Here is a 26,283-nt window from a genome sequence, read left to right as displayed (position 1 = left end):
CCCTGCTCCTGTCAACCTAGCAGTTCGAAAGCACGTCAAAGTGCAAGTAGATAAATAGGTACCACTCCGGCGGGAAGGTAAACGACGTTTCCATGCGCTGCTCTGGTTCGCCAGAAGCGGCTTAGTCATGCTGGCCACATGACCCGGAAGCTGTACGCCAGCTCCCTTGGCCAAGAATGCGAGATGAGCGCCGCAACCCCAGAGTCGGCCACGACTGGACCTAATGGTCAGGGGTCCCTTTACCTTTAAACCAGCAGTAATGCACAATCGCATACTTAGGAATGTGCAGACTTTGGAACTCTCTCCCACAAGAGGCAGCTATGGCCACGGCCACCAGCCTGAGTAGCTTTAGAAGAGGCTTAGACAAGGAAAAGAGGCCTATTGAAGGCTACTGGCCATGGTGGTTATTCTCAGCTGGAGATAGCAGTGCTTCTGGATGCCAGTTGCTGGAAACCACAGGAAAGGAAGATGTTCTTGTGCTCAAATCCTGCTTTTGGGTTTCCCACACACCTCTGGTTGGCCAGTGTGAGACCAGGATGCTGGACTAGATGGGCCATTGGCCTGATCCAGCAGACTGTTGATATGTGATCCCTGGTGCTTCCAGCGACTTGAGCTCCTAAAAGGAGCGGGGATTCTTTTTGGATCCAAAGTTGCTGGAAGCTGCAAGGACCGAGTCAGCATAAGGCAGCCTAGCATGCATTGAACGAAGGAGCCGCACGGTTAACCCCAGGTGGTTCCCCCCGCCTCCTCTTACCTACGGCTACCCAAGAGAGATGCAAACCACAGCCTGGTGTACAACGTAGTGTTTTATTGCATGGAGGGAAAGAGCAAGGCTGCTTAAGAGGAGCCGCTGGAAAGGCCACGCAAAGAGGCTTGGGTCCAATCCAGTCTCTGCTGACCTGGTGACCTCGGCTGTGCTGGCAAGGGCTGCCGGGGGCTGTAGTCCAGAACAGCCAGAGGGCACCAGGTTGGCAGAGGCTGGGCCAGCCTCTCTGCAGTGGAACGGAGACAGCTGGTGAACATGCCCGACCTCCTGCAGCTCCAGGAAGGCAAAGGCACATTGGGTGGATTTGGGAAGGCTCTGGCCAAGGGGAGGTGGTGTGGCATGGGCAGTGTGGGAGACGCCGCCCCAGCTGTCACCCTCGGGGCGGTCAATTCTGCCTTGAACGTGCAGGATCCACGGCTGCCTCTCCCCGACTTCCGCCTCCTCGCTCTACTTCTTCCACTCGTTCTTTTCGTAGTCCCACTTGGAGGAGAAGCCGTCCACAGGGTTGGTGCGCATGTCCAGCATGCGCTTGACTTGCTTGGCCTTCCACTCGTCGGTCAAGGTGTGTGGTTTTGGGGGGAACACTGTCAAGGCAACATGGGAAGGCAGAGTGAGGAGGGCAACAGAAAGATAATGAGTGGGTCACAGGGAAGGTTCTCCCGCACTGGTTAGGAGACCCTTGATGCCTCCCAAATCCTGTTCCAGGGTGGTCAAGGGGTAGAAAGACAATAAGTAGTTTGTTTTCTTTGAAGGGGGGGTGACTGGAAGCTGTGGCCCTCCAGATATGGCTGGACTCCAACTCCCATCAGACCCAGCCAGCATGGCCAACAGTGAGAGATGATGGGACGTGTAGTCCAGGAACATCTGGAGGGTCTATAGCAGCCTTTCTCAACCTGTGGGTCCCCAGATGTTGTTGAACTACAACTCCCATCACCCCTAGCTAGCAAGGCCGGAGCTCAGGGATGATGGGAGTTGTAGTCCAACATCTGGGGACCCACAGGTTGAGAACTGCTGGTATAGGTTCCCACCCCTGGTGTATGGTTGTTACTCCATATGTAAGACCAAAACGTGGATGGGGGCCCAAACACACACACACAAACACACACACACCCTTGCCTTGGGAGCGCAGAATAGAGCACAGCAAAGTTCCTAGTTGGGCTACAACCTTGACCACATCCCTGCTCAGATGTCAGTCCCAGAGAGTTCAAAGGCCTGGAAACGATGCCTTATGAGGAACGGCTAAGGGAGCTGGGCATGTTTAGCCTGGAGAAGAGGAGGTTAAGGGGTGATATGATAGCCATGTTCAAATATATAAAAGGATGTCACATAGAGGAGGGAGAAAGGTTGTTTTCTGCTGCTCCAGAGAAGCGGACACGGAGCAATGGATCCAAACTACAAGAAAGAAGATTCCACCTAAACATTAGGAAGAACTTCCTGACAGTAAGAGCTGTTCGACAGTGGAATTTGCTGCCAAGGAGTGTGTTGGAGTCTCCTTCTTTGGAGGTCTTTAAGCAGAGGCTTGACAACCATATGTCAGGAGTGCTCTGATGGTGTTTCCTGCTTGGCAGGGGGTTGGACTCGATGGCCCTTGTGGTCTCTTCCAACTCTATGATTCTATGATTCTAAGGGATAAGGATGTGTAGGATAGAAGCTTTAATTGGTAAGTATCCTGTAAGTACCTCTAAAACCTGCAGTTTGTGGGTGCCATCTCAGCCTGTTTTAAGACAAATCCTCTTAAGACCCAGCCACACCTTAACAAAAAGCAAAGCCATTTCATCTGAGGTTTTTAAACAAGATGGCCATCTGTCAGGGATTCTTGCAGGGGGTGGACTAGATGGCTCGTGGAGTCCCTTCCCACTCTACAATTCTGTTAGTATTTGTGCTTTGCAGGACAAGTGTTCAGGTTTAATCAGCTGGCTAATGGAGTAAAATGCATGTCTGCTAAGATTTCTTTCAACACAAACAGAGCCCTTCAGCTGGATCTGGTCAAAGGCCCACCTAGTGCAGCAACATCTTTTGCAAAGCAGCTCAGGAGATGCCTATGGGAAGGACTCAAATATCACGGCCGCCTCCTCACTTCTGACTCCCAGCAAGAGGCCTGCATCTTCCAATAACGGAGGTGCATAGCTGTCATGGTTAGTAGCTCTCTCCTCCATGAATTTATCTAATCCTCTTTCAAAGCCATCCAACTTGGCGGCCGTCACTATCAGAGTTTTAACTGCGCTGCGTGAAGTCCTTTCTTTTATCTGTCCTGCATAGAATCAGAATCCTAGAAGTATAAAATAGGAAGGAACCCTGGGATCATCTAGTCTGACCCCCTGCAATGCAGGAATATGCCGCTGTCACATATGGGGATCGAACCTGCGACCTTGGCGCTATCAGCACCACCTTCCAGCATTCAGCTCCGTGGAATGTCCCCAAGTTCTAGTGTTATGAGAGAGGGAGGAAAAAACCTTTCTCTGGGTGGTGCTGTGGGTTAAACCACAGAGCCTAGGACTTGCCGATCAGAATGTTGGCGGTTCGAATCCCTGTGACGGGATGAGCTCCCATTGCTTGGTCCCTGCTCCTGCCAACCTAACAGTTCGAAAGCACGTCAAAGTGCAAGTAGATAAATAGGTACTGCTCCAGCAGGAAGGTAAACGGCTTTTCCGTGCGCTGCTCTGGTTCGCCAGAAGCGGCTTAGTCATGCTGGCCACATGACCCGGAAGCTGGACGCCGGCTCCCTCGGCCAGTAAAGTGAGATGAATGCCGCAACCCCAGAGTCGGCCACGACTGGACCTAATGGTCAGGGGTCCCTTTACCTTTACCTATCACGACCCCTTTCACCTGTCTTTTCTCTGAACTAAAAAGCAGGTTCCCTCTGGGAACCACAGGAGGGAAGAGATTCTCTTGTGCCTACAAGAATCTGGTTGGCCACTGAGATCAGGATGCTGAACCAGGTGGCCCACTGGCCTGGTCTAATAGGCTCCTCTTACGTTCCTACAGGGGAACTGCTCCATCCGTTGCCCTTCTCCAGCTCTGCAACATCCTTTTTGTTTTGCCTGCCCTGTGAGAATCTGTGGCAAGTGATTGGTCCCACTCTTAACTTTCTAGGTGCACTTAAAAAAAATAAAATGCAATTCTGCATCCAAGCAAACTGAATTCTGCCAGGGGTGAAGTTTTCTTCTGCAACCTCCAGCACAGCATGCAGAGTGAGAAAGTGGGCGCGCTCATTTCCTCGCCCTTCGCCGCTGGGCTGTGCACACAAACTGGGCCCCACCATCCCTGCGGGTTTTCTACGCACCAGGCGAGCCCCGTGAAGGGGAACAGCCCAGAGCTGCTGTTGCTGCAAAGGCAGGCAACAGAACTGGCCTTTCTCCTCCTTTCCGAGCCCGCCACCCCCCGCCATTCCACACCCCTCACTTGGCAGATGGGCTGTTATTGCAAATCCAGGAAAACAGCTCCATGGGCATCAGACCAGTGCGAGGAAAACAGCGGCCCCTTTGTTCCTCCCCACCCTGATTTCCAGGAGCGCAGGGCTGACATGGCTGGCTGTGGGTTGTTTACTCCCCAATGGTCCAGGAACATCAGCTGTGGGCAGAGAGGCCTGGCCTGGGGAATGGCTGGGGTGCGCAGCTAGGAGAAGCATGTGCTCCCTCTGCTGGAAAGCCTCTTCCAGCAGCAGGAACGCTGCAGAAACCGAAAAGCTTTTTCAGGGCTGATTTAGGCAGGTCATTTTCCAGCCGTGGGTGCAAGGCTTGAAGCAGACAGCTTCCAAGTTGTTTGCTTTTGTGCCTGTGATGGCCTGGGATTCGGACTCAGATGCTGAACCTGAGGGATTCCAGCCTGCACAGGATTCCCCGCCTCCAGAACCAGCTGAGCTGGGGCATGAGCCTGAAGAGTCCTCACCTGCGCTGGATCCTCAGGTGCAGGCACCAGCTGAGTCTGCTCTGGCTCCTGAGATGATGGAGGACCCATTGCCTGCAGGTGCTCCACTCTCAGCCCTGTCAGGGAAAGAGGAGGTTGCCTCTGGGTCCGGTAACCCTCCAGCCTCTCCTGAGCTGCAGAGGCTCAGGGCAAAGAGGCGGAGGGAACTAAGTTCCTGCAGGAGGAGTGCTCGCCTCCAGGCCAGGAGAGGCGAGTCACCAGAGGATCGGGGCCGCCCTATGCCTCGGGGCAGATAAAAGCCAGCCAGCCCCAGTCCCAAGTTGCGGGAGCAACATTGTTGGTTGCTAGTTCCTGCGTGAACCCTGTCCTGCTTTCCTGCCTGAGCTCCTGACCCGCCCTGGTTCCCTGCTTGCAAGCCTGTTCCTGACTTCACCCGACTCCCTGCCCTGCACCCAGCTTCAGCTACTACGGACTGTCTCCACGTTGCACCTTTGACCCCGGAACGGACTTGCACCTCGCCTCCCGGGTAACCCACGGGAGCAGCACAGTGCCTGACATGGGGGCAAAGCGATCTTCTAAATGCTCAGGCCTGTTGAAGGCAGTAGTGAAGCTGAACATTGGAAGATTCCACAGGCGTCTGGTGGGCCACTGTGAGAAGAGGATGGTGGACTAGATGGGCCAATCGGCCTGATCCACCAGACCCTCTTCTTATGTTCTTAAGAAATCACAACTCCCCACATCCTGGCTACATTTATGGTACATTCGCTTCTGGAAACTCCACGCAAGCAGGAGAGCTCTGGTTGTCCCGTCTCTCAAAGGATTGTGCAGAGCTGGGAATGGTTCAGAAGAGGGCAGCTCGGATTATCCGTAGAAAGGAAAGCTTGAGGCTTTTTAATTTACGCATCCACCCACTCTCTGACACACTTATATTTAAGTCGGTGGAGGCTGAATGTTCAATAGAGCAGAATGAAGCCATGGAGTTTTGCCTTGGCCAGATGCACTGCTCCACTTCAAGCTGCAGAGGTTGGAACCCTGTTTTCGAACGCTCCATTATAAATGTAAAATAATCGTAATCTGCCTGCACTTGGAAATCCAGCACATCAAGATGGGTTCCTCTGATATGCTGGTTTTCTACTGGTTTTCTTTCCCTGGTGTGCTGCATTTCTGCTTGGCTCAACACCCATGAGCGTTCAGATGTATTATCCTCCGCTAGCAATCTGAAGCAGACCAGTCTAATTGACCCACCTAATTCTGACCTCATTCTGCTTCATGCGTAGATTTGGCCTAAGTGGGGAAATGGCATTTACAGAATCACGGGCAGCGTGAACCAGGAGCGAAGGCTGCCTGCCTCAAGACATCTTTTCCCAAGCTATTATGTCTTAGCACAGCCTACGTCTGCAGCCGGGCAGTGGGAGCACGAGCCAGACGAAACGAAGGGGAAGCATTGAGGCAGCCTGGAGAAATCATCCATCAAGAATGGTAGAAAGAAGAAAGGGAGGGGAAGGATTCAAGCAGCCAAATTGGCTGGATTTCCACCGATGCCTCACCTACCGAGACAGATAAATCCAGTCTGGTTCAGACACAAAGGACAAAAGAGGTCCTGTACAAGGAATCCTTGCCTGGGAGGGGAATCTGGATAGGTGCTGCTCTGAGTGAGATGTCTACCTTGGACATCAATTTGTGGAGGGGCTGCGTAGCTCAGTGGTAAAGATGATGCATTGCATGCCAGAGGTCCATGGTTCAATCCTTAGCATCTTCCGTGGGGAAAGCCGTCTAGGGTGAAGAATTGCTGCCAGGCAGAGTAGAATCCCAGAATCAAAGATGGTAGAGTTGGAAGGGACCCCACGTGTCATCTAGTCTAACTCCCTGCAATGCTGGAATCACAAGAATTATTGGCAGGCAGCCATCCAAACTCTTATTTAGAATCTCTTTAGATTATGGCCACTGGGCCCATCACCTCCTGGCAACTAGAAGGGGAAGAAATGGAGGCAGTGAGAGATTTTACCTTCTTGGGCTCCATGATCACTGCAGATGGTGACAGCAGTCACGAAATTGAAAGACGCCTGCTTCTCGGGAGAAAAGCAATGACAAAACCTAGACAGCATCTTAAAAAGCAGAGACATCACCTTGCCAACAAAGGGCCGTATAGTTAAAGCTATAGATTTCCCAGTAGAGATGTGTGGAAGTGAGAGCTGGACCATAAAGAAGGCTGATGGCCGAAGAATTGATGCTTTTGAATTATGGTGCTGGAGGAGACTCTTGAGAGTCCCATGGACTGCAAGAAGATCAAACCTCTTCATTCTGAAGGAAATCAGCCCTGAGTGCTCACTGGAAGGACAGATCCTGAAGCTGAGGCTCCAATACTTTGGCCACCTCATGAGAAGAGAAGACTCCCTGGAAAAGACCCTGATGTTGGGAAAGATGGAGGGCACAAGGAGAAGGGGACGACAGAGGACGAGATGGTTGGACAGTGTTCTCAAAGCTACCAGGATGAGTTTGACCAAGCTGCGGGAGGCAGTGGAAGACAGGAGTGCCTGGCATGCTCTGGTCCAGGGGGTCACGAAGAGTCGGACATGACTAAACAACAACAACAAAGAGTCCAGCACCTTCCGAGTTAGGCTATTTTTACACAGGAACACAACCAGCTAGCTTATACTGAGTCTGCCATTGTTCTACCTAGCTCAGTGCTGTCAACTCTGGCTGGCAGCAGCTCTGCAGCATTTCAGGCAGGGGCGTTCGCAGCCCTACCCAGAGATGTTGGGGGTTGAACCTGGGGCCTTTGTCATGCAAGGAAGATGCTCAAACTATGGTCCTTCCCTGTGAGAGAGGCTTCCAGCCCTCTTGGGTAGATGAGCCCATGATTTGCCTCAGCATATGGTGGCTTTGGAAACAAAAAACCCCCTAAATTCAAAGTACTTCCCCCAGCACAGGTGAGGCTCTGTGCTTTCAGCAGTTGTGCGTAGGAGCAAAATTCCACAGGTGAAGCCACCATCTGGCCCAGCAATGTGGCTGTTGGAGGAGGCAGCACCGGTTGTATTTCTGCCTGCCTTGGAAGACTCACAGATGCCCAGGAAAGGGTGGGAGCTCTGTAAACACCACTGGGATTCTCATCCACACCACAGCCACCCATCCTTCTCCTCCTCCTCCTCCTCCTCCTCCTCCTCCTCCTCCTCCTCCTCTTCCCACTTCCGTACCATGGACCCGTTGCCACCAGACAATCAATCCCGTGAAGCCGATGAATAAGAAAATTCCTCCAAGGACTGTCTTCCACTCGCTAGAGGGCCTGTTCATCTCTGCATAGCTCTGGTGGAACTTGAGCCGGTACACTGCAAGGCAAGCACAGCAGGGTCAGGATCCACACCACCCACCTCCCCTGCTCAGGCTCTCTGTGCCATCACTTGCCTGCCCCTCCGGATGATTGGCAAGGGTGCCCCGGCTGTTCCCTGTCTCCCATGCAGGTGTGATGGGCAGCCAAAGATGGCAGCTCCAGGCAGGAGCGGAACAGAAAATTCAGACGTGCAGGGACCCCTTCGTGAACATCACAGCCATGCCCCCTTCTAAGATGATGCAACAATCCTATCATTATACAATATGGTGGTACCTTGGGTTACAAACCCCTCAGGTTACAGAACACTTCAGGTTACAAACTCTGCTAACCTGGAAGTAGTACCTCAGGTTACAAACTTTGTCCCAGGATGAGAACGGAAATTGTGCGCCGGTGGCGCCGCAGCAGCGGGAGGCCCCATTAGTGAAAGTGCGCCTCAGGTTAAGAACGGTTTCAGGTTAAGAACAGACCTCCGGAACGAATTAAGTTTGTAACCCGAGGTACCACTGAAATAAGAATTAAGAGATGCAGTGCAAGAATTGAATCAGATGTCTAAGTGATGCCTTCCAGCTAGATCTGCTGTTTTCTGCAAATGATTTGGAGTGCTCTGATATTTTGGAGCGCCTTAAGGTGTGTTTTCCCTGAAGTTACATTTATACATAACAGAACTTGTCCTCCATTTTCTAGAAAACGAATTGCCTTGTCTTTTCAGTGTTCCTAAATGCTTAGCTTTGGAGCAGACAGAACAGCAACTCCTTGGTGTCCTTCCTGCAAACCTTCTCCAGAGTAACCCCAGGAGCCCATCCTCAGTGGCCGACTCACCTCCTATCCCTCTAATTGGCTCTGAGTAATATCTCAGGGTGAGAAAACTTATTCTCACTGGCTTAAAAGCTCTCCTTTCATGCTGATGAAAATTCTTCAGCACTTTAGAGCACATGCTCTCCAAATTTTCGTTCGCAATTTTTGCTCGCTCACACATTTTTGTGAGCAATTGCTCCAGATAAGATGCATTTTGTATGTTAACTTTCATTAATACGCTCACTTTCCCCCTTATGGATGCATTTTTATACATGTGGCATGGCTGGAGAACTATAGGGGGCACCCATCTGTCTCAAGAGACAATGGAGTGTGCCTCCGAGGGTGAAGTCAAACCGCTGCATAAGCAACACTGGAGTGACCTCCCTGGGGTCTGAAGGTCCTGGGCTGCCCAGACCAACCCCCTCTTGGCCCTGCTGAAGTGGTCCAAAGGAAAGCAGAGCAATACCTTTGGAGAATTGCATTGCAAAATTCAGGTAAGTGTTGCATTGCAAAATTCAGCCAAGTGTGAATTTCCGAAGGTGGCCGTATTTCCCTTTATGGCAGAAAGTGTGATTCAGCTTTAAATGGGAGTTAAATTACTCCTGCATCCCAAAAGGCTGGCAACTTAGGGTGCAGCCTCTATCTTGTCTGTCTAGTGTGGCTTGACCCTACAGAGGCTGCCCACAAAACATCGTCCTGGCCCTGTGGGGATGCCCAGGTTCCTCCAGCCCAGCAGGTCATCCCTGGATGGGCCAGTCTGTTGCTACGTACGGGCCACTTTCTCCTCGTTGCTCAGCTGCTTCCAGGATCCTTTCTCTTTCTCCTTGAGGGCCTTCTGGGAAGTGTCCAGCTCCTTGCAGAAGGGGATGTCCGGGAGCGGGTAGCTGCGCTTGTCATAATACATAGGCACTGAGAGATCTTCTTGGGCTGCGACTAGGGAGAAAGAGGAACAGCAGAGCGGAACCTCAGCATGGCTTGGACACCCTCCCACACCAGCCATGAGGGTGGCCACTTATACATTCCCCCCCCTCCAAGCTAAAAAGTTGTCATTTTTGCATTAAAATTGCATACACTAATTATAGGGATGCGGCTAGCGCTGTGGTCTAAACCGCTGAACCTCTTGGGCTTGCCAATCAGAAGGTCGGCAGCTCGAGTCCCCTTGATGGAGTGAGCTCCCGTTGCTCTGTCCCAGCTTCTGCCAACCTAGCAGTTTGAAAGCATGCCAGTGCAAGTAGATAAATAGGTACCACTCTGGTGGGAAGGTAAATGGCGTTTCCGTGCGCTCTGGTTTCCGTCACGGTGTCCCATTGCGCCAGAAGCATTTTAGTCATGCTGGCCATGACCCAGAAAGCTTTCTGTGGACAAATGCCGGCTCCCTTGGCCTGAAAGCGATATGAGTGCCGCAACCCCAGAGTCGCCTTTGACTGGACGTAACTGTCCAGGGGTCCTTTACCTCTACCATTTTTTACACTAATTATATTGGCAACACTGAATTTAAAAAAATGCTAAAAATTTAAAGGTTTTTCATTTCGGTTCACTTTTAATTTGTACACTGCCTATCATTTAAATAGTACAATATGTCTCACCATAGAATCACAAAATTGTAGAGATGGATGGGTCCCAGGGATCATCTAGTCCAACCCCCTGCAATGCAGGAATCTCGGCTAATAGCAGGGGAGGCTGTGACCAGGTGACAAATCAACCTGCCCAGTCACCTGTCCAAGTGCTGCAAACTCTGGGTAGGCAACCGCTGCAAGAGCCCTGCAGGTCCCCCTTCTCAGGGGTCTTTATCTATGATTCTATGAAACCGCAATTGTACTGGGCATTGCTTTCACATAGGGGAGAGCTTCAAACAACATAGAATCATAGAATCATAGAGTTGGAAGAGACCACAAGGGCCATCGAGTCCAACCCCCTGCCAAGCAGGAAACACCATCAGAGCACTCCTGACATATGGTTGTCAAGCCTCTGCTTAAAGACCTCCAAAGAAGGAGACTCCACCACACTCCTTGGCAGCAAATTCCACTGTCGAACAGCTCTTACTGTCAGGAAGTTCTTCCTAATGTTTAGGTGGAATCTTCTTTCTTGTAGTTTGGATCCATTGCTCCGTGTCCGCTTCTCTGGAGCAGCAGAAAACAACCTTTCTCCCTCCTCTATGTGACATCCTTTTATATATTTGAACATGGCTATCATATCACCCCTTAACCTCCTCTTCTCCAGGCTAAACATGCCCAGCTCCCTTAGCTGTTCCTCATAAGGCATCGTTTCCAACATACTTGCTTAGACAAGACAAGCTAGATATTAGGAAGTTGAGGCAATTTTAATCTGTTTTAGTATTTTAACTTTTGTATGGTTGTAATTTTTTCTTGCATTATCTTTTTGTAAAATGCTTTGAGGGCTGTTGTTTTTATAAAACCAATTGATTGGTGTATAAAGTTTCTGAAACAAAACAAACAAAGAACCCAATTGATTTATATTGTGTTTTTACAGCTCCATTTCTTATGTATTTTGTTTTTATAGTACTGCAATTTTAATTCTGTGGAACGCAAATTGCAATACAGCAGCGTGCAATATATATGTAAGAAATAAAAGAAGCAATAAAGATTACGACTGAAAAGCCTGCTGCATCTAGCCTGGCACATTATGATTGCTACAACGGGCAGAAAAACCAAGACCCTCAGCCACTTTCAAGTGGTCTGTGGGAGCCTCTGAAATAGAGGACCTGTACTCTTGACCAGAAGATCAAACCTCTCTGTTCTTAAGGAAATCAGCCCTGAGTGCTCACTGGAAGGACAGATCCTGAAGCTGAGGCTCCAATACTTTGGCCACCTCATGAGAAGAGAAGACTCCCTGGAAAAGGGAAAGATGGAGGGCACAAGGAGAAGGGGATGACAGAGGACGAGATGGTGGGACAGTGTTCTCGAAGCTACCAGCATCAGTTTGACCAAACTGTGGGAGGCAGTGGAAGACAGAGCCTGGAGTGCTCTGGTCCATGGGGTCATGAAGAGTCGGACACGACTAAACAACTAAACATCAACTCTCGACCAGTGGCGGAGGAACCCTCCGTGGTGAACCATCCGTACAGACTGTACTTGTGCGGCATCCCGTATGGCGTGTGTACGCACAGCGACCATATGAGCTGCCGCACATGCGCACTCCGTATGGGCTGCCACTTGCACAGCGACCGTACGGGCTGTTGCACGAGTGTCATCCTCTATGACGTGCGCATGTGCGGCATCCCGTATGGACGGCACATGTGCGGCATTCTGTACAGAGTGCACATGCACGGCAGCCCATATGGTCGCTGTGCAAGAAGCAGCCCATACGGATGCCGTGCAAGCAGTGCCCATACAGACTGCATGCGCCCTTGGCCGCTCTACAGCCGAGGGGAGGCAGGGGCCATCTTGTCAAAAAAAAAACCCCAGAGTGGCACCTGGGGGAGCCCACCCCCTATGCCCTTCCTACGCCCCTGCTCTTGACACCCCTTCAAATTAGAGGCTTGCAAAGCAGGCTACATGGCCAAGCTAGAGACCACCAGCCCCTCTGCAGCTGACTCTGTCTGAGGATTGAACTGGGTTTTATGCAACTTTGAGCCACGTGGTGAGAGAGAGAGAGAGAGAGAGAGAGGTGTTGAGGTGTTTTGCCCTTTTCCCTTGTGCCAAACCATCCCTCCAGATGTTTTGCACCATCATCTCCAAGGAGCACATCCCACGGTCAAGATAACCATTTTCTCTGATAAAAGGAAACTCGGGGAGGCTTGTAGAAACCCAAGCAAGCCGAATATTACCGTGAAACAAACGGCAGTAAAAACAGCATCGTAGACGTCATCAAAACACAATCCCTACGGCGACAGCAGGCTCAAAACAGGATTGCTTTTAAGCCTTGCATTCTTTTGAGCCTGGAGTTAAACTGCTCAGAGGGGATTCTTCATTCCCTAGAGGAGAATTCTGTCCATATCACAGGCCATCTGATGGGTGAAGCTTAGCCTGTCTGTGGTGGAGATCAGTCTATAGGGGAATAGCTCTGTGCTCAACTGCTCCTGCACCTCATAAGGCTTGGTTGCCCTCCTCTGCACACCTTCCAGCTTGTCAACCTCCTTCTTAGATTGTGATGCCCAGAACTGGACACAGTATTCCAGACAGTGTGGGCTGACCAAGGTAGAATAGAGTAGGACTATTAAAAGACGCCTGCTTCTTGGGAGGAAAGCAATGACAAACCTAGACAGCATCTTAAAAAGCAGAGACATCACCTTGCCAACAAAGGTCCATATAGTAAAAGCTATGCTTTTCCCAGTAGTGATGTATGGAAGTGAGAGCTGGACCATCAAGAAGGCTGATCGCCGAAGAATGGATGCTTTTGAATTCTGGTGCTGGAGGAGACTCTTGAGAGTCCCATGGACTGCAAGAAGATCAAACCTCTCCATTCTGAAGGAAATCAGCCCTGAGTGCTCACTGGAAGGACAGATCCTGAAGCTGAGGCTCCAATTCTTTGGCCATCTCATGAGAAGAGAAGACTCCCTGGAAAAGACCCTGATGTTGGGAAAGATGGAGGGCACAAGGAGAAGGGGACGACAGAGGACGAGATGTTTGGACAGTGTTCTCGAAACTACCAATATGAATTTGACAAAACTCAGGGAGGCAGTGGAAGACAGGAGTGCCTGGCGTGCTCTGGTCCAGGGGGTCACGAAGAGTTGGACACGACTAAACAACAAAATGACTTCCCTTGATCTGGACACTTGACCACTGTAGATGCAGCCTAGAATATCATTCACTTTATTTGCTGTTGCATCATGCTGTAGACTCATGTTAAGCTTTTGGTCTACTAAGATCTCTAGATCCTTTTCACCTGTACCACTAAACCAAACGTCCCCCAGCCTCTATTTGTGCATCTGATTATTCCTGCAGAACCTTGCAATTCAAACTGCTGATAAGCCATTGTCGGATGACTAGTATTCTAGTGTATTTTTAACTCAGCAAACATACCGCCTCGGCTTTGAAATCAGCATTTACTACTGCTGAGTAAATAAATATAACAAGAGCCAGAAGCTACACGTTCAGCCAGTATGTAATGATTTGGGAGGGGGTGCTCAGCAGAGATCCTTTTTATGGAAACTGGGGGGTCAAAAGCACGTCCCTAATTTTGTTTGCAAAATGCTAGTGAGTTATATGTGCTGCTTGTGGGGAGGGTTTTTTGGGGGGGTGGGGTTGCTGCTGCATTTTCAGTGTTTTATCTGTTGTCTTTGAAGTTCTTCCAAATATATTATTACCAGTGCAGTTTGCTTCCTTAATTATACTGTGTCAATGCAATGTTACTGTTTTCGCCATTACGGCGATTAGCTCTCAAGTGCAAGTTGTAAGGAGGGAAGATCTCTTGAGGCTGGCTCCCTCTTTCCCGCCTCCTTTTCTGGGTTCAGCAAGCTGCAAAGGTTTTGTAACTGGGTCACACTGGGACTCTTAATTCTTCATAGAATTGTAGAGTTGGAAGAGACCCCCAAGGGCATCTAGTGCAACCCCCTCCCATGCAGGGATCTCAGCTGAAGCATCCATGGAAGATGACCATCCAATCTCTGCTTAGAAACCTCCAAGGAAAAGGACCACTATCATGTTGCCACCCTCTGGACCTCTCATGGAGGAGGCACACAAAGAACGGCCTCAGATGATGATCTCAGGGTCTGAGTAGGTTCATAACTTAGAATAATAGAATAATACTAATAATACTAATAATAATAATACTAATAATACTAATAATAATAATACTAATAATAATAATAATAATAATTTGTTATTTATACCCCACCCACCTGGCTGGGTTTCCCCAGCCACTCTGGGCGGCTTCCAACAAAATATTAAAATACAGTAATGCATCAAACATTAAAATCTTCCCTAAACAGGGCTGCCTGCAGATGTCTTCTAAAGGTCTGGTAGTTGTTGTTCTCTTTGACATCTGGTGGGAGGGTGTTCCACAGGCCGGGCGCCACTACCGAGAAGGCCCTCTGCCTGGTTCCCTGTAACTTGGCTTCTCGCAGCGAGGGAACCACCAGAAGGCCCTCAGAGCTGGACCTCAGTGTCCGGGTAGAACGATCGTAAGATTTGGACAGGTCCCTGGGGATGCAGCCCCCTCATTCAACCCCATGCAATGCAGGAATATGCAGCTGTCTCCTAAGGGATGTCGTTTTGTGGTTTGCCTCAGCCGCCAAAATGTCCCTGGTCGGCCCTGGGTAGGATCCACATTCTATAAAGAACAACGGGAGCTTGCTCCATCGCGGGGATTCAAACCACCAACCTTCTGATCAGCAAGCCCAAGGGGCTCAGTGGTTTAGACCACAGTGCCACCTGCATCCCTACTAACAACACCCAGGACTGGGCAACACACTTAAGGTAAAGGGACCCCTGACCATTAGGTCCAGTCGTGGACGACTCTGGGGTTGTGGCGCTCATTTCGCTTTATTGGCCGAGGGAGCCGGCGTACAGCTTCCGTGTCATGTGACCAGCATGACTGAGCCGCTTCTGGCGAACCAGAGCAGCGCACAGAAATGCCGTCTACCTTCCCGCTGGAGTGGTACCTATTTATCTACTTGCACTTTGTGCTTCCAAACTGCTAGTGAGCAGGAGCAGGGAACGAGCAACGGGAGCTCACCCTGTTGTGGGGATTCGAACCACCAACCTTCTGATCAGCAAGTCCTAGGCTCTGTGGTTTAACCCACAGCTCCACCCACGTCCTTACCTGCACCTTAAAAAGCAGGCAACATCTTCCCCGTACATCTAAAGCAGCACAACACCACTTTCAACAGTCCTGGCTTCCCCCAGGGAATCGTGGGAACTGAAGTTTGTTCTGGGTACTGAGAACTGTTAAGATGCCGCTACTGCTCTAAGAAAACTCAAGTCCCTTAGAAGGGGACCACTCGCCCAAAAGGACAAAGGGAGCAAGAGATGACGGCAGGAGCATCACTTACCATGCCCACCATGCCCATGGGCTGCTCGGACGCCGGCAGCAGCCAGGACCTTTCTTCCGGTCAGGATACCCACCCGCAAGGACGGCAGCGACAGCATCTGCAGGGCCAAGGGATTTATTACAGTAAAAAGCAGTGTAAGTGTAAGAAACCAAAGGGGGGAGGGGAGTCGAAATATGATGTGGAGGGATTCAAATTTATGTTTTGTGTTTGTTGTAAAATGAAAAGCTTAAATAATAATAATAATAATAGTAATAGTAATAATAATAATGTTATGTACTGAGTTGAATAGGATCCAAACTGTAGCAGTCTGATTGGTCCTAGAACAATAGGATTCAGAATGCAGCAGTCTGATTGGTCCTAGAACAATAGGATTCAGAATGCAGCAGTCTGATTGGTCCTAGAACAATGCAGCAGTATGATTGGTTGGCAGGAACCACCCAATCATGCTCCAGATAGAAGTGAATCCACAACCTGATTGGCTTACAGTAGAATTCCGGAATTAGCCAATCATGTGCAGCCCATTGTGTAAATAATGTATATAAAGCAGATACCTTGAGGGGGACATTCATTCATTCCTCCTCACCACTATGAGCTGAATAAAGAGCATGAAATCACTTTGCGACTCTGAGTATATTTCAAATAATAATAAAAATTATTTATACCCCACCATCCCCAGCCAAGACTGGGCTCAGGGCGGCTAACACCATGTATAAAAACAACTGATTGAAATACAACTTAAAAAACAAGATTAAAATGCAACATTAAAATGCAGCCTCATTTCAGTAGAAACTCAAATCAAAAACTTTTTGGGGGATGAAAATGTCAAGTCTTCACCAAGGCCTTTTAAAAAAAGGAATTTATTACTTACTAATTTATCATATTTTTATCCCACCTTTTTCTCACTCAAGGTGGTGTACATAATTCAGTGACCAGAGCAATAATCACAGAATCACACGATTTTAGGGTTGGAAGGGAACGCCAAAGGTCATCTAGTCCAACCCCCAGCAATGCATTCAGCTGAGATTCCTGCATTGCAGGGGTTGGACTAGATGATAATAATAATAATAATAATAATAATAATAATAATAATAATAATTTATTATTTATACCCCGCCCATCTGGCTGGGCCTCCCCAGCCACTCTGGGCGGCTTCCATAAAAACCAAAAATACAGTAAAATATCACACGTTAAAAACTTCCCTGAACAGGGCTGCCTTAAGATGTCTTCTGAATGTCAGGTAGTTGTTTATCGCTTTGACATCTGATGGGAGGGCATTCCACAGGGTGGGCGCCACTACCGAGAAGGCCCTCTGCCTGGTTCCCTGTAGCTTTGCTTCTTGCAATAAGGGAACCGCCAGAAGGCCCTCGGCGCTGGACCTCAGTGTTCGGGCATAACGATGGGGGTGGAGACGCTCCTTCAGGTATACTGGACCGAGGCCGTTTAGGGCTTTAAAGGTCAGCACCAACACTTTGAATTGTGCTCGGAAACGTAGATGACCCTCGGGTCCCTTTCAACTCTACGATTCTATAATTCTATAATTCTATGATTTTTTTACATTCTTATTCCACCTTTTCCTCCAAGGAGCTCAAGATGGTGCACGTGGTGCTCCCTTTCCCATTTTATCCTCACGACAACCCTGTGAGGTAGTTTAGGCTGAGAGACACACACACGCACGCACCCCAGTGCACATTAAATCTATGTTCTGAAGAAATATCTGGAGGGTTTCGGGCAGAGGGGGGGTGGTTGTCCCAGCTGGAACCATGAGGGGCCTGAGAAGCTCCCTTATTTTTCACTCTATAAGATGCACGAGACCACAAGACGCACCTAGTTTTTGGAGGAGGAAAACAAGAAAAAAAATATTCTGAATCTCAGAAGCCAGACCAGCAAGAGGTATCGCTGTGCAGTGAAAGCAGCAATCCCTCTTGCTCTTCTGGCTTCTGGGATAGCTGCGCAGCCTGCATTCACTCCATAAGATGCACACACATTTCCCCTTACTTTTTAGGAGGGAAAAAGTGAGTCTTATAGAGCAAAAAATACGGTACTCGGCAAATATCTTTCGGGCGCTGGCAGGGCAGAGATATTATTGCAAAGGCTCCATGGGCAAAGAACCAACCATCTGATAAGAAGAGATGGATGGAGAAGAAAAGACATATGGGGGCTGTGAAGGCCCTGATGCTATGTATGTGAAATTGATATCCTCAGATGGCCATGAGTTCATAGTTAAAAGAGAGCCTGCACTCACATTGGGAACAATAAAAGCTATGTTGAATGGTTCAGGACAATTTGCAGAAAATTAAACAAATGAAGTGAATTTCAGAGAGATTCCTTCCCACATCCTCTCCAAAGTATGCATGTATTTCGCCTATAAGGTTCGCTACACTAACAGCCCTACAGAGATCCCTGAATTTCCAATTGCACCTGAAATTGCACTGGAACTGCTGATGGCCGCAAACATCTTAGATTGTTAAAGTGAATTATAATAAAAATGTAAACCTTTTTTCCTCCCAATATTTAATGCATGTAGTTCAGGTAGTAACTTTTTCATATGGCAATATTCTGTATGTTTGGTTAAGACGTGTAATGGTCACTGCACAGGCTATTGCTCACAGTGATTTTGCATAGGAATCATTCATGCTCTGGTTTTGTTTGGCTGCTTACATAAGTAACAGACTTCTTACCAACTGACAAATAAACATGCTAATTTAGTGAGGGGAAGAAAAAATATATATCTGGAAAGGACTGGTAACCGTGTCGTCTGGATATGGTTCACACTCCAAAACTTTTCAAAGCAAGGACATGATAGCAAAGCCGAACCTCCATATTCAGGGGATCTCTACCGCTGGTGACCAGATGCTGGGAATAAATAGCAAGAGAGAAGAAGCCTTTTGCTCCTCTTGTGAGCTTTCTGGTGGCGGCTGGGCTCGGAATGCGGGGCAAGGTGGACTTTCCGGGAATTGCACTTTTTACGCTCCAAAGTCCAGCGCTTTGTGACACAGGACCCGGGGGCCCAGGGACATGTGTGGGAAATCGGCCAAGCGGAGCACTCGTGCGGGGTGTGCATCATGCCCTGAACACCCTTCCGACACCCTCCAAGATCCACCACATGGCAGAAGAAGAAGCTGCTTTCTTAGGGGCCGAGTAGAAAGAGGGTTGTTGTGAATAGAAGGATATAAGAAAGAGGCTCTGTTGGATTAGCCCAATAGCCCATCTTGGCTAGTATCTTGTTCTCAAAGGGTCCTGTTATGGGAAACCTGCAAGCAGGATCCAGGCACAAGAACATTTCTCCCTTGCTGCAGTTTCTTTCTCTTTTTTTGTATATAATTCGTTTATTATATTTTCTGTTTCACAATTTAAAGTACTCATTTTTACATCCTTAATATATCAATGACTTCCCTTCCTCTCTTTCCACGGTTCATTTTACATATCATAAGTCCCTGCATATTTTACAGAAACTATACCATTCAGTATTCCATTATTGCATCCATCATAACTTATATATCTTAATACTGCCAGTGTTTTCAGCTGCACACAGTTATTTCCCATATATTCAATAAACGTTTTTCCAATCTTCTCTAAACGTATGTTCTTCTTGTTCTCTTATTCTATATGTTAAGTCTGCAAGCTGCACATATTCTGTCAGCTTAAGTTGCCCCTCATCTTTGGCTGGGACCTCGCTCGTTTTCCATTTTGGGGCTAACAAACCACATGCTGCAGTAGTGATGATGATGGTGATGGTGATGATCATATAATATTTATTATTTATTATTTATACCCTGCACATATGAGTGGCATACATCATAACCTTTTTTGATGCCTGGGAATTTCAGTCTGAATTATCCCCAACAAAACGGACTCTTGAGTTTATTTGGAAAGTAGTTTTACACATTTTTTTTCCAATTCATTATGGATCATTTCCCAATGCTCTCTTACCCTTTTACAAGTCCACCCCATATGAAAAAGCGTTCTCTCACCCTCTTTGCATCTCCAGCACTTACCATATTTTTCGCTCCATAAGACGCAATGTTTTCCTCCTAAAAAGGGGAAATGTCTGTGTGTCTTATGGAGTGAATGCCTATGGATGGTGGCAGGATCCCGCTGCAGTCGCAAGCGGAGGATCAATGGCTCCCCTTCCTTCCCTCCTCCGTGGCTCGCTTTGAAGCAGCAAAGCGGGAGAGGAGCCGCTTACACAAGAGGAGGCTGCTGGAGTTCTTGTGTTGGGTCCGTCCAGGGCATGCTGCCTCCCCGCTCGTCGCTCCTTGAGTGCGCATGCTAAAGAAACATAAAGCTCCTGTCCCTCTCACTCTCACTCTGAAATACCAGTAGTTTATTAAATAGTTTAGTACAACATTTGATTCAGAATATTTTCCCCCCCGTGGCCCACCGGAATGTGGAGTTAACCAGGGCTATTGACTGTTTGGCTCCGAAGCGCCCTCTCCGATTGCATGGAGCCCGGAAAGCCCCGTGGTTTTCCACGGATCTGAGGGCAATGAAACAACCGTTGAGACGGCTAGAGCGCCGGTGGCGGATAACTCATTCCGAATCTGACCGGACACAGGTTAGAGCTCAACGTCGAGCCTACCAAGTGGCGATAGCGACGGCGAAGAAGAATTTCTTCGCCGCCTCTATTGCATCTGCAGAAAACAGCAGCAGGAGACTTTTTCAGGTGGTCTGCAATTTGGCGGAACCACCTGCGACATCGGGGCCCAGTACGGGCCACATGATCTCCTGCAATGATTTTGCAAAGTTTTTTGCAGATAAAGTTGCTCAGATTCGGGAAGAGGTAGACGCCACCGTGGGAGCAGGGCCGGGGCGGGAGAGTGCTAGAGTCCTGTCTAGTCAAGTTGCGTAGGATCAATTCCAATCTGTTACCTCTGAGGATGTGGACAGGCTGCTTGGACGAGTGAAACCAACCACCTGTCTCCTTGATCCTTGCCCATCCTGGCTTATAAAAGCTAGCCAGGAAGGGCTGGGCGATGGGCTTCGTGGGGTGGTGAATGCTTCCCTCCGTGAGGGAGCCTTCCCAGACCCGCTGAAAGAGGCGGTTATTAAACCGCTTCTTAAAAAACCATCTTTAGATGCGGCCACGATGCCAACTATCGCCCAGTCTCAAATCTTCCATTCTTGGGCAAGGTGATTGAGCGAGTAGTTGCTGAACAACTCCAGGCACGCCTGGAAGAAGCGGACCATTTGGATCCCTTCCAGTCGGGATTCACGCCTCATTACGGGACTGAAACTGCCTTGGTCGCACTGGTTGATGATCTCCGGCGGGCTAGGGACAAAGGTGAGAGCTGTTTCCTAGTTCTGCTGGATCTCTCAGCGGCGTTTGATACCATCGACCATAACATCCTTCTGGACCGTCTTGAGGGGCTGGGAGCTGGGGGCACTGTCATACAGTGGTTCTGCTCCTTCCTCCTGGGCCGTGTTCAGAAAGTGGTGGTGGGGGATGAGTGTTCAGACCCCTGGGCTCTCACTTGTGGGGTGCCTCAGGGTTCTGTCCTCTCCCCCATGCTTTTCAACATCTACATGCAGCCGCTGGGAGAGATCATCAGGGGGTTTGGGCTGGGTGTTCATCAGTATGCGGATGATACCCAGCTCTACCTCTCTTTCAAATCAGAACCAGTGAAGGCGGTGACGGTCCTGTGTGAGTGTCTGGAGGCGGTTGGAGGATGGATGGCGGCTAACAGATTGAGATTGAATCCTGACAAGACAGAAGTACTGTTTTGGGGGGACAGGAGGCGGGCAGGTGTGGAGGATTCCCTGGTCCTGGATGGGGTAACTGTGCCCCTGAAGGAGCAGGTGTGCAGCCTGGGAGTCATTTTGGACTCACAGCTGTCCATGGAGGCACAGGTTAAATCCGTGTCCAGGGCAGCTGTTTACCAGCTCCATCTGGTACGCAGGCTGAGACCCTATCTGCCTGCGGACTGCCTCGCCAGAGTGGTGCATGCTCTGGTTATCTCCCGCTTGGACTACTGCAATGCGCTCTACGTGGGGCTACCTTTGAAGGTGACCCGGAAACTACAACTAATCCAGAATGCGGCAGCCAGACTGGTGACTGGGAGTGGCCGCCAAGACCATATAACACTGGTCTTGAAAGACCTACATTGGCTCCCAGTATGTTTCCGAGCACAATTCAAAGTGTTGGTGCTGACCTTTAAAGCCCTAAACGGCCTCGATCCAGTATACCTGAAGGAGCGTCTCCACCCCCATCATTCTGCCCGGACACTGAGGTCCAGCACCGAGGGCCTTCTGGCGTTTCCCTCACTGCAAGAAGCCAAGTTACAGGGAACCAGGCAGAGGGCCTTCACAGTAGTGGCACCCGCCCTGTGGAACACCCTCCCACCAGATGTCAAAGAGAACAACAACTATCAGACTTTTAGAAGACATCTGAAGGCAGCCCTATTTAGGGAAGCTTTTAATGTTTGATGTATCACAGTATTTTAATATTCTTTTGGAAGCCGCCCAGCCAGATGGGCGGGGTATAAATAATAAATTATTATAATTATTATAATTATTATTATTATTACTCCTCTAAAAACTAGGTGCGTCTTATGGTCAAATGAGTCTTATGGAGTGAAAAATATGGTGCAGTCATACCTCGGGGTGAATGCACTTTGGGTTGAGCGCATTCAAGTTCTGGTTTTCGCCACTTGCGCATGCGCAGACGCTCAAAATGATGTCACGCGCATGCGCAGAAGCGGCGAAAACCGACTCGTGCATGCGCAGGCGTGCCATTGCTAGTTACGTTTGCTTCTAGATGCGAACGGGGCTCCGGAGTGGATCCCATTCGTATCTAGAGGTACCACTGTATATGCAGTTTCCAGCAGCTGGTATTCAGAAGTACTGCTGCCTCCAACTGTGGAGCAGAGCAGAGCTGTTATGGCTGGTAGCCTTCGATAGCCCTTTCCTCCTCCATGCATGAATTTTCTAATATTTACAAGCCTCATTCGATCAGGGGACCTTAACCTATCCAGGGCTATGTGCACACCAAACCTTCAAAGCACATTTAAAGCACATTGCCACTCCATCATCATCATCATCACAATAAATTGTTATTAATATTTATTAAATTTATTTGTCGCTTTTTTGCCCGGCAGCTCCAAGAGACTTACAATTTCTCATGCGTACATCAAAACCAGCCTTAAAAAATCTAAATGGCAAAATCTTTTCTGTTTTTCTAAACAACATTAAGGGCCGTCTTTAGCATATGTGCCGCTGGGGTGCAAAGAACCACCCAGCGCCCGCAAATTTAGTTAATTTCGCATGCATGGCACCGTTGAGAATGACAAGCGCCGCCATTGTGAATGACAGGCACTGGTGCGGTGCATCTTTGGTAAATGAGCGCACAAAGTCAAAAGTCCTTTAGTGAAACAGTAGGTATACATTTCTGTAATACCTAGGTATATACATATTTCATTTTTTCTAGCTTGATCAAAATTATTTATTATTTCATAGTAGGTAGATAGTTAAGAGCTTAAGGGGCTTCAGCAGCAGGCACCTGGCGCCCCCCAGAATTCAGGGCCCAGGCGCCCTGAACCCATTTCACCCCCGGGTAAAGATGGCCCTGACAATATTATAACATCCCAAGCCAATCCAAAGACAAAAAAGGGTTCCTTTTGCCTGGTGCCTAAAGATATGTAATGATGGCAGCAGGTGAACCTTTCTGGAGAGAGCATTCCACAAGCGGGGAGCCACCACTGAAAAGGCCCTGTTCTTGTGTCCCCCAACCTTTGGACCTCCTAAGAATCCTTGGAACTATACTTCACCCCTTAAAGGTAAAGGGACCCCTGACTGTTAGGTCCAGTCGCGGACGACTCTGGGGTTGCGGCGCTCATCTCACTTTATTGGCCGAGGGAGCTGGCGTACAGCTTCCAGGTCATGTGGCCAGCATGACTAAGCCGCTTCTGGTGAACTAAAGCAGCGCACGGAAATGCCATTTACCTTCCCGCCAGAGCAGTACCTATTTATGTACTTGCACTTTGACGTGCTTTCGAACTGCTAGGTTGGCAGGAGCAGGGACCGAGCAACGGGAGCTCACCCCATCATCGCGGGGATTCGAACCACCGACCTTCTGATCGGCAAGCCCTGGGCTCTGTGGTTTAACCCACAATGCACCCCTTACAGAGCTCCAATTCCCAGCCTCTTTTACAAACTAAAGTTCCCAGGATCCTTGGGGGGGAGTCACATGCTTTAAATGCACGGTGTGTGTGCAGCCCTGGATAGGTCAAGCAAGTCACATCACAGCCCTCTTTCCACCCAGCTTCTGTCGACGTCTGGAGGGTGCCAGCTGCCTGAGATACAAGTCCTGTCTCCAAAATCAGACCGGTAGAGGGTGGGTGGAAGGGAGATAGGGTGGCAGAATAAATGGCCCACCCAGTGGCAGCTTCCTCTGTGCCAGAGGCCTAGAGATCTGGCTATCCTAAACACCTGAAGCCGCCTTTCTTTGGCCACACCTGCAGTAGCTCAGCCAGCAGGAGTGAAAGTGCCTGGCGCACACACCCCGGCCCTCCAGCGTCCCAGCAGCCCCTGGTCCTGGCCGGCAGCCACCGGAGAAGGTGGCCGCTGAGGAGGACCCGTCCTGTCTGACCTCTAGACACGGAGAAAGGCACTCGAGGCAGAGAGAGGGTTCAGGGTGGCCCTGGCACTGGGCAACAGATACCCCAAATCTCTTGCTGGGCACTGTGGAGGAGGCTTTCTTCTGCCCTGGAGGATTCCAGACAGTTTTTAAAGCAGGGATAGGATCCATCTGTTTGACATTTTGGGGATCCAAGCGGAAACTCGTGGGGGGGGGGGCACAAGAAGGGGAGTTGCCCTGGCATTGCCAGAGGAGGAGAATGGAAGCCAAGCTTTGCCTTGTAACGCCAAACTCTTACAAAGTTACTTTGTTCCTGGAGAAATTCTGGCCTCCTCCATTCAAGGCCTGGAGGAGAGCAAAGAAAGTTTTGAAGGAGAAAGGAAACAAGAGACGCAGCGGGGGAAATGCATCGCGGGAGCGCAGTGCCCAAATCTTGGGCCCGGCGGGAAGAAATCTGGGGCAGAGGAGGCATCGAGGGGGCAAACCTGCCTCCTCAAAGCCGGATGGCAACCGGACTTTCCCGTTATGTGCCGGGGAGCCGAGCAGGAGGGCAGTTCTCCCAGCCTGGTGGTTCAGAGGTGCCAGCACCTACCTGGCCAGGCCGTTGTGCCCCTGGTAGAGCTTGGAGGAGGGCGAGAGAGAGGGTACTCACCGTGGGACAAGCAAGGAGCTGGAGCAGACGAGGTGGGAAATGGAGGCAACAGGCTTTCTCTAAGTGCAACTGCCGGGAGTTTGGCAAGCAGCCAAGGCACAAAACAGCTGCCAAAGACTCTTATTATAGAACAGACCCCGGCGCAGGCAGATGGAGGGATGTACCAGGCCACTGCCTGGCTGGCTGGCCGGCCCCTTCCCCTCTGCAGCCCCCTGGCTCCAGGAGAGGAGGAGGACAATAACAGGGGGGCTTCTCATCTGCAGACACCACCCCCAGAATAGAGAATTTGCAAGGGCGGCCGGTTAAGAGGAGCAAGGAGAGCAGAAAGCAGGACGTGGACAGCAGCCAGAGGCCGGCCAGTCACCCCCACCCCTTCCTGTACACAAACACGGCTGCACACTCCAAGCTAAGAGTCCTTGCAGCATTTGGAGAAGGAGGGGGAGAGTTGGAGAGAGGGTTTTTTCCCCCCAGGCTCCATTTCCAAGAGCTGCACTCCCCCTGCTGCTGCCTTGGGATGAGGCGTCATCACTGGTTTTTAACTGTGTCGTGAAATTTAAAAAATTAAGGTCTTCTATAAAAGATAAATGTTCATAACTGCATATATAAACCACATGTCTGAAACCCCACAGGAAAACAGCCCTGAAGCCATTTTGACTTCCAAACTGACCAAATGATTTCTCTGCAAGGTCAAGGAAAATGGAAAAGCCTCCCCATTGTCTTTTCCTTCACAAATCCTGTCTTAAGGGTATGTCTGTCTGTGTTTGAATAGGGTGAGCCTGTGACCTGGCTCAGGAACTAAGTATTTGTCATTACAAAAGACTGGCCAGGCAACCCAGGGTATCCAATCAAGTGAGCATTAACAGGTAACCTGTCAGACAGGAGATAAAAAACGCACTCAGATTTCTGCTGTAGACCGCCTCTTCTGTGATGTAGGTATGATGTTTGTGGAGGGTGGTCTTGGGTTACACCCCTTCTGTATGTATGTAGGATGTATGGAGCTCCAGGGCAGGGAATTTAAAATGTCTAAATAAGGGCAGGCACACCTTTGTTCTGGGTCCTCCTTTCCTGCGTGTGAGGGGAGCACCCTGTTGCAACAGTCAATAAAGATCAGGCTTACTAGCTGCTTTGCTTCTCAATATTCTCTGGTTGGCCTCTGTTCTTTTCTCCTACCAATGGAGAACCTGCAAAGGATTCTATAAGGGCTCTTGTGTCCCCCATAAGGGAAGAAGGGCAGATTTTTGTTTATTACAATCAAATCAATAATTGTTCCAAGGGCTTTATTTATTTGAGACTATCAGAAGATGCAGGCTGCTGGATCATTCCTGCTTTCATTTGTCGTTATGCTTTGTGT

At 49.5% G+C, this 26,283-nt stretch overlaps 1 protein-coding gene, 1 long non-coding RNA gene and 1 pseudogene across 3 annotated transcripts; 1 reads left to right on the top strand and 2 right to left on the bottom strand.

The window, feature by feature from the left end:
• Positions 1-788: 788 nt before the first annotated feature.
• COX4I2 (cytochrome c oxidase subunit 4I2) lies at positions 789-25,267 on the bottom strand. Its single transcript, XM_083619253.1, has 5 exons — positions 24,933-25,267; positions 15,709-15,805; positions 9,528-9,689; positions 7,828-7,959; positions 789-1,350 (listed from the first exon to the last, which is right to left on the bottom strand). The coding sequence occupies exons 2-5, from the start codon at positions 15,803-15,805 to the stop codon at positions 1,214-1,216; spliced, it is 528 nt and encodes a 175-aa protein (XP_083475379.1). The 5' UTR covers positions 24,933-25,267; the 3' UTR covers positions 789-1,213.
• On the bottom strand, positions 3,796-6,719 carry LOC310764835. The gene is made up of 2 exons (XR_014549252.1): positions 6,547-6,719; positions 3,796-6,507 (listed from the first exon to the last, which is right to left on the bottom strand). It is a non-coding gene; the product is annotated as an uncharacterized lncRNA (long non-coding RNA).
• On the top strand, positions 17,725-18,415 carry LOC310764800 (elongin-C-like; annotated as a pseudogene). Its single transcript has one exon. The product of its transcript is annotated as an elongin-C-like (transcript).
• Positions 25,268-26,283: the final 1,016 nt, after the last annotated feature.

This window comes from Podarcis filfolensis, assembly GCF_964270895.1.
Source record: "Podarcis filfolensis genome assembly, chromosome: 6".
Lineage (NCBI taxonomy): Eukaryota > Metazoa > Chordata > Lepidosauria > Squamata > Lacertidae > Podarcis > Podarcis filfolensis.
Note: the sequence above shows the minus strand (reverse complement) of the source record. Positions and strands in the feature narration are given on the sequence as shown.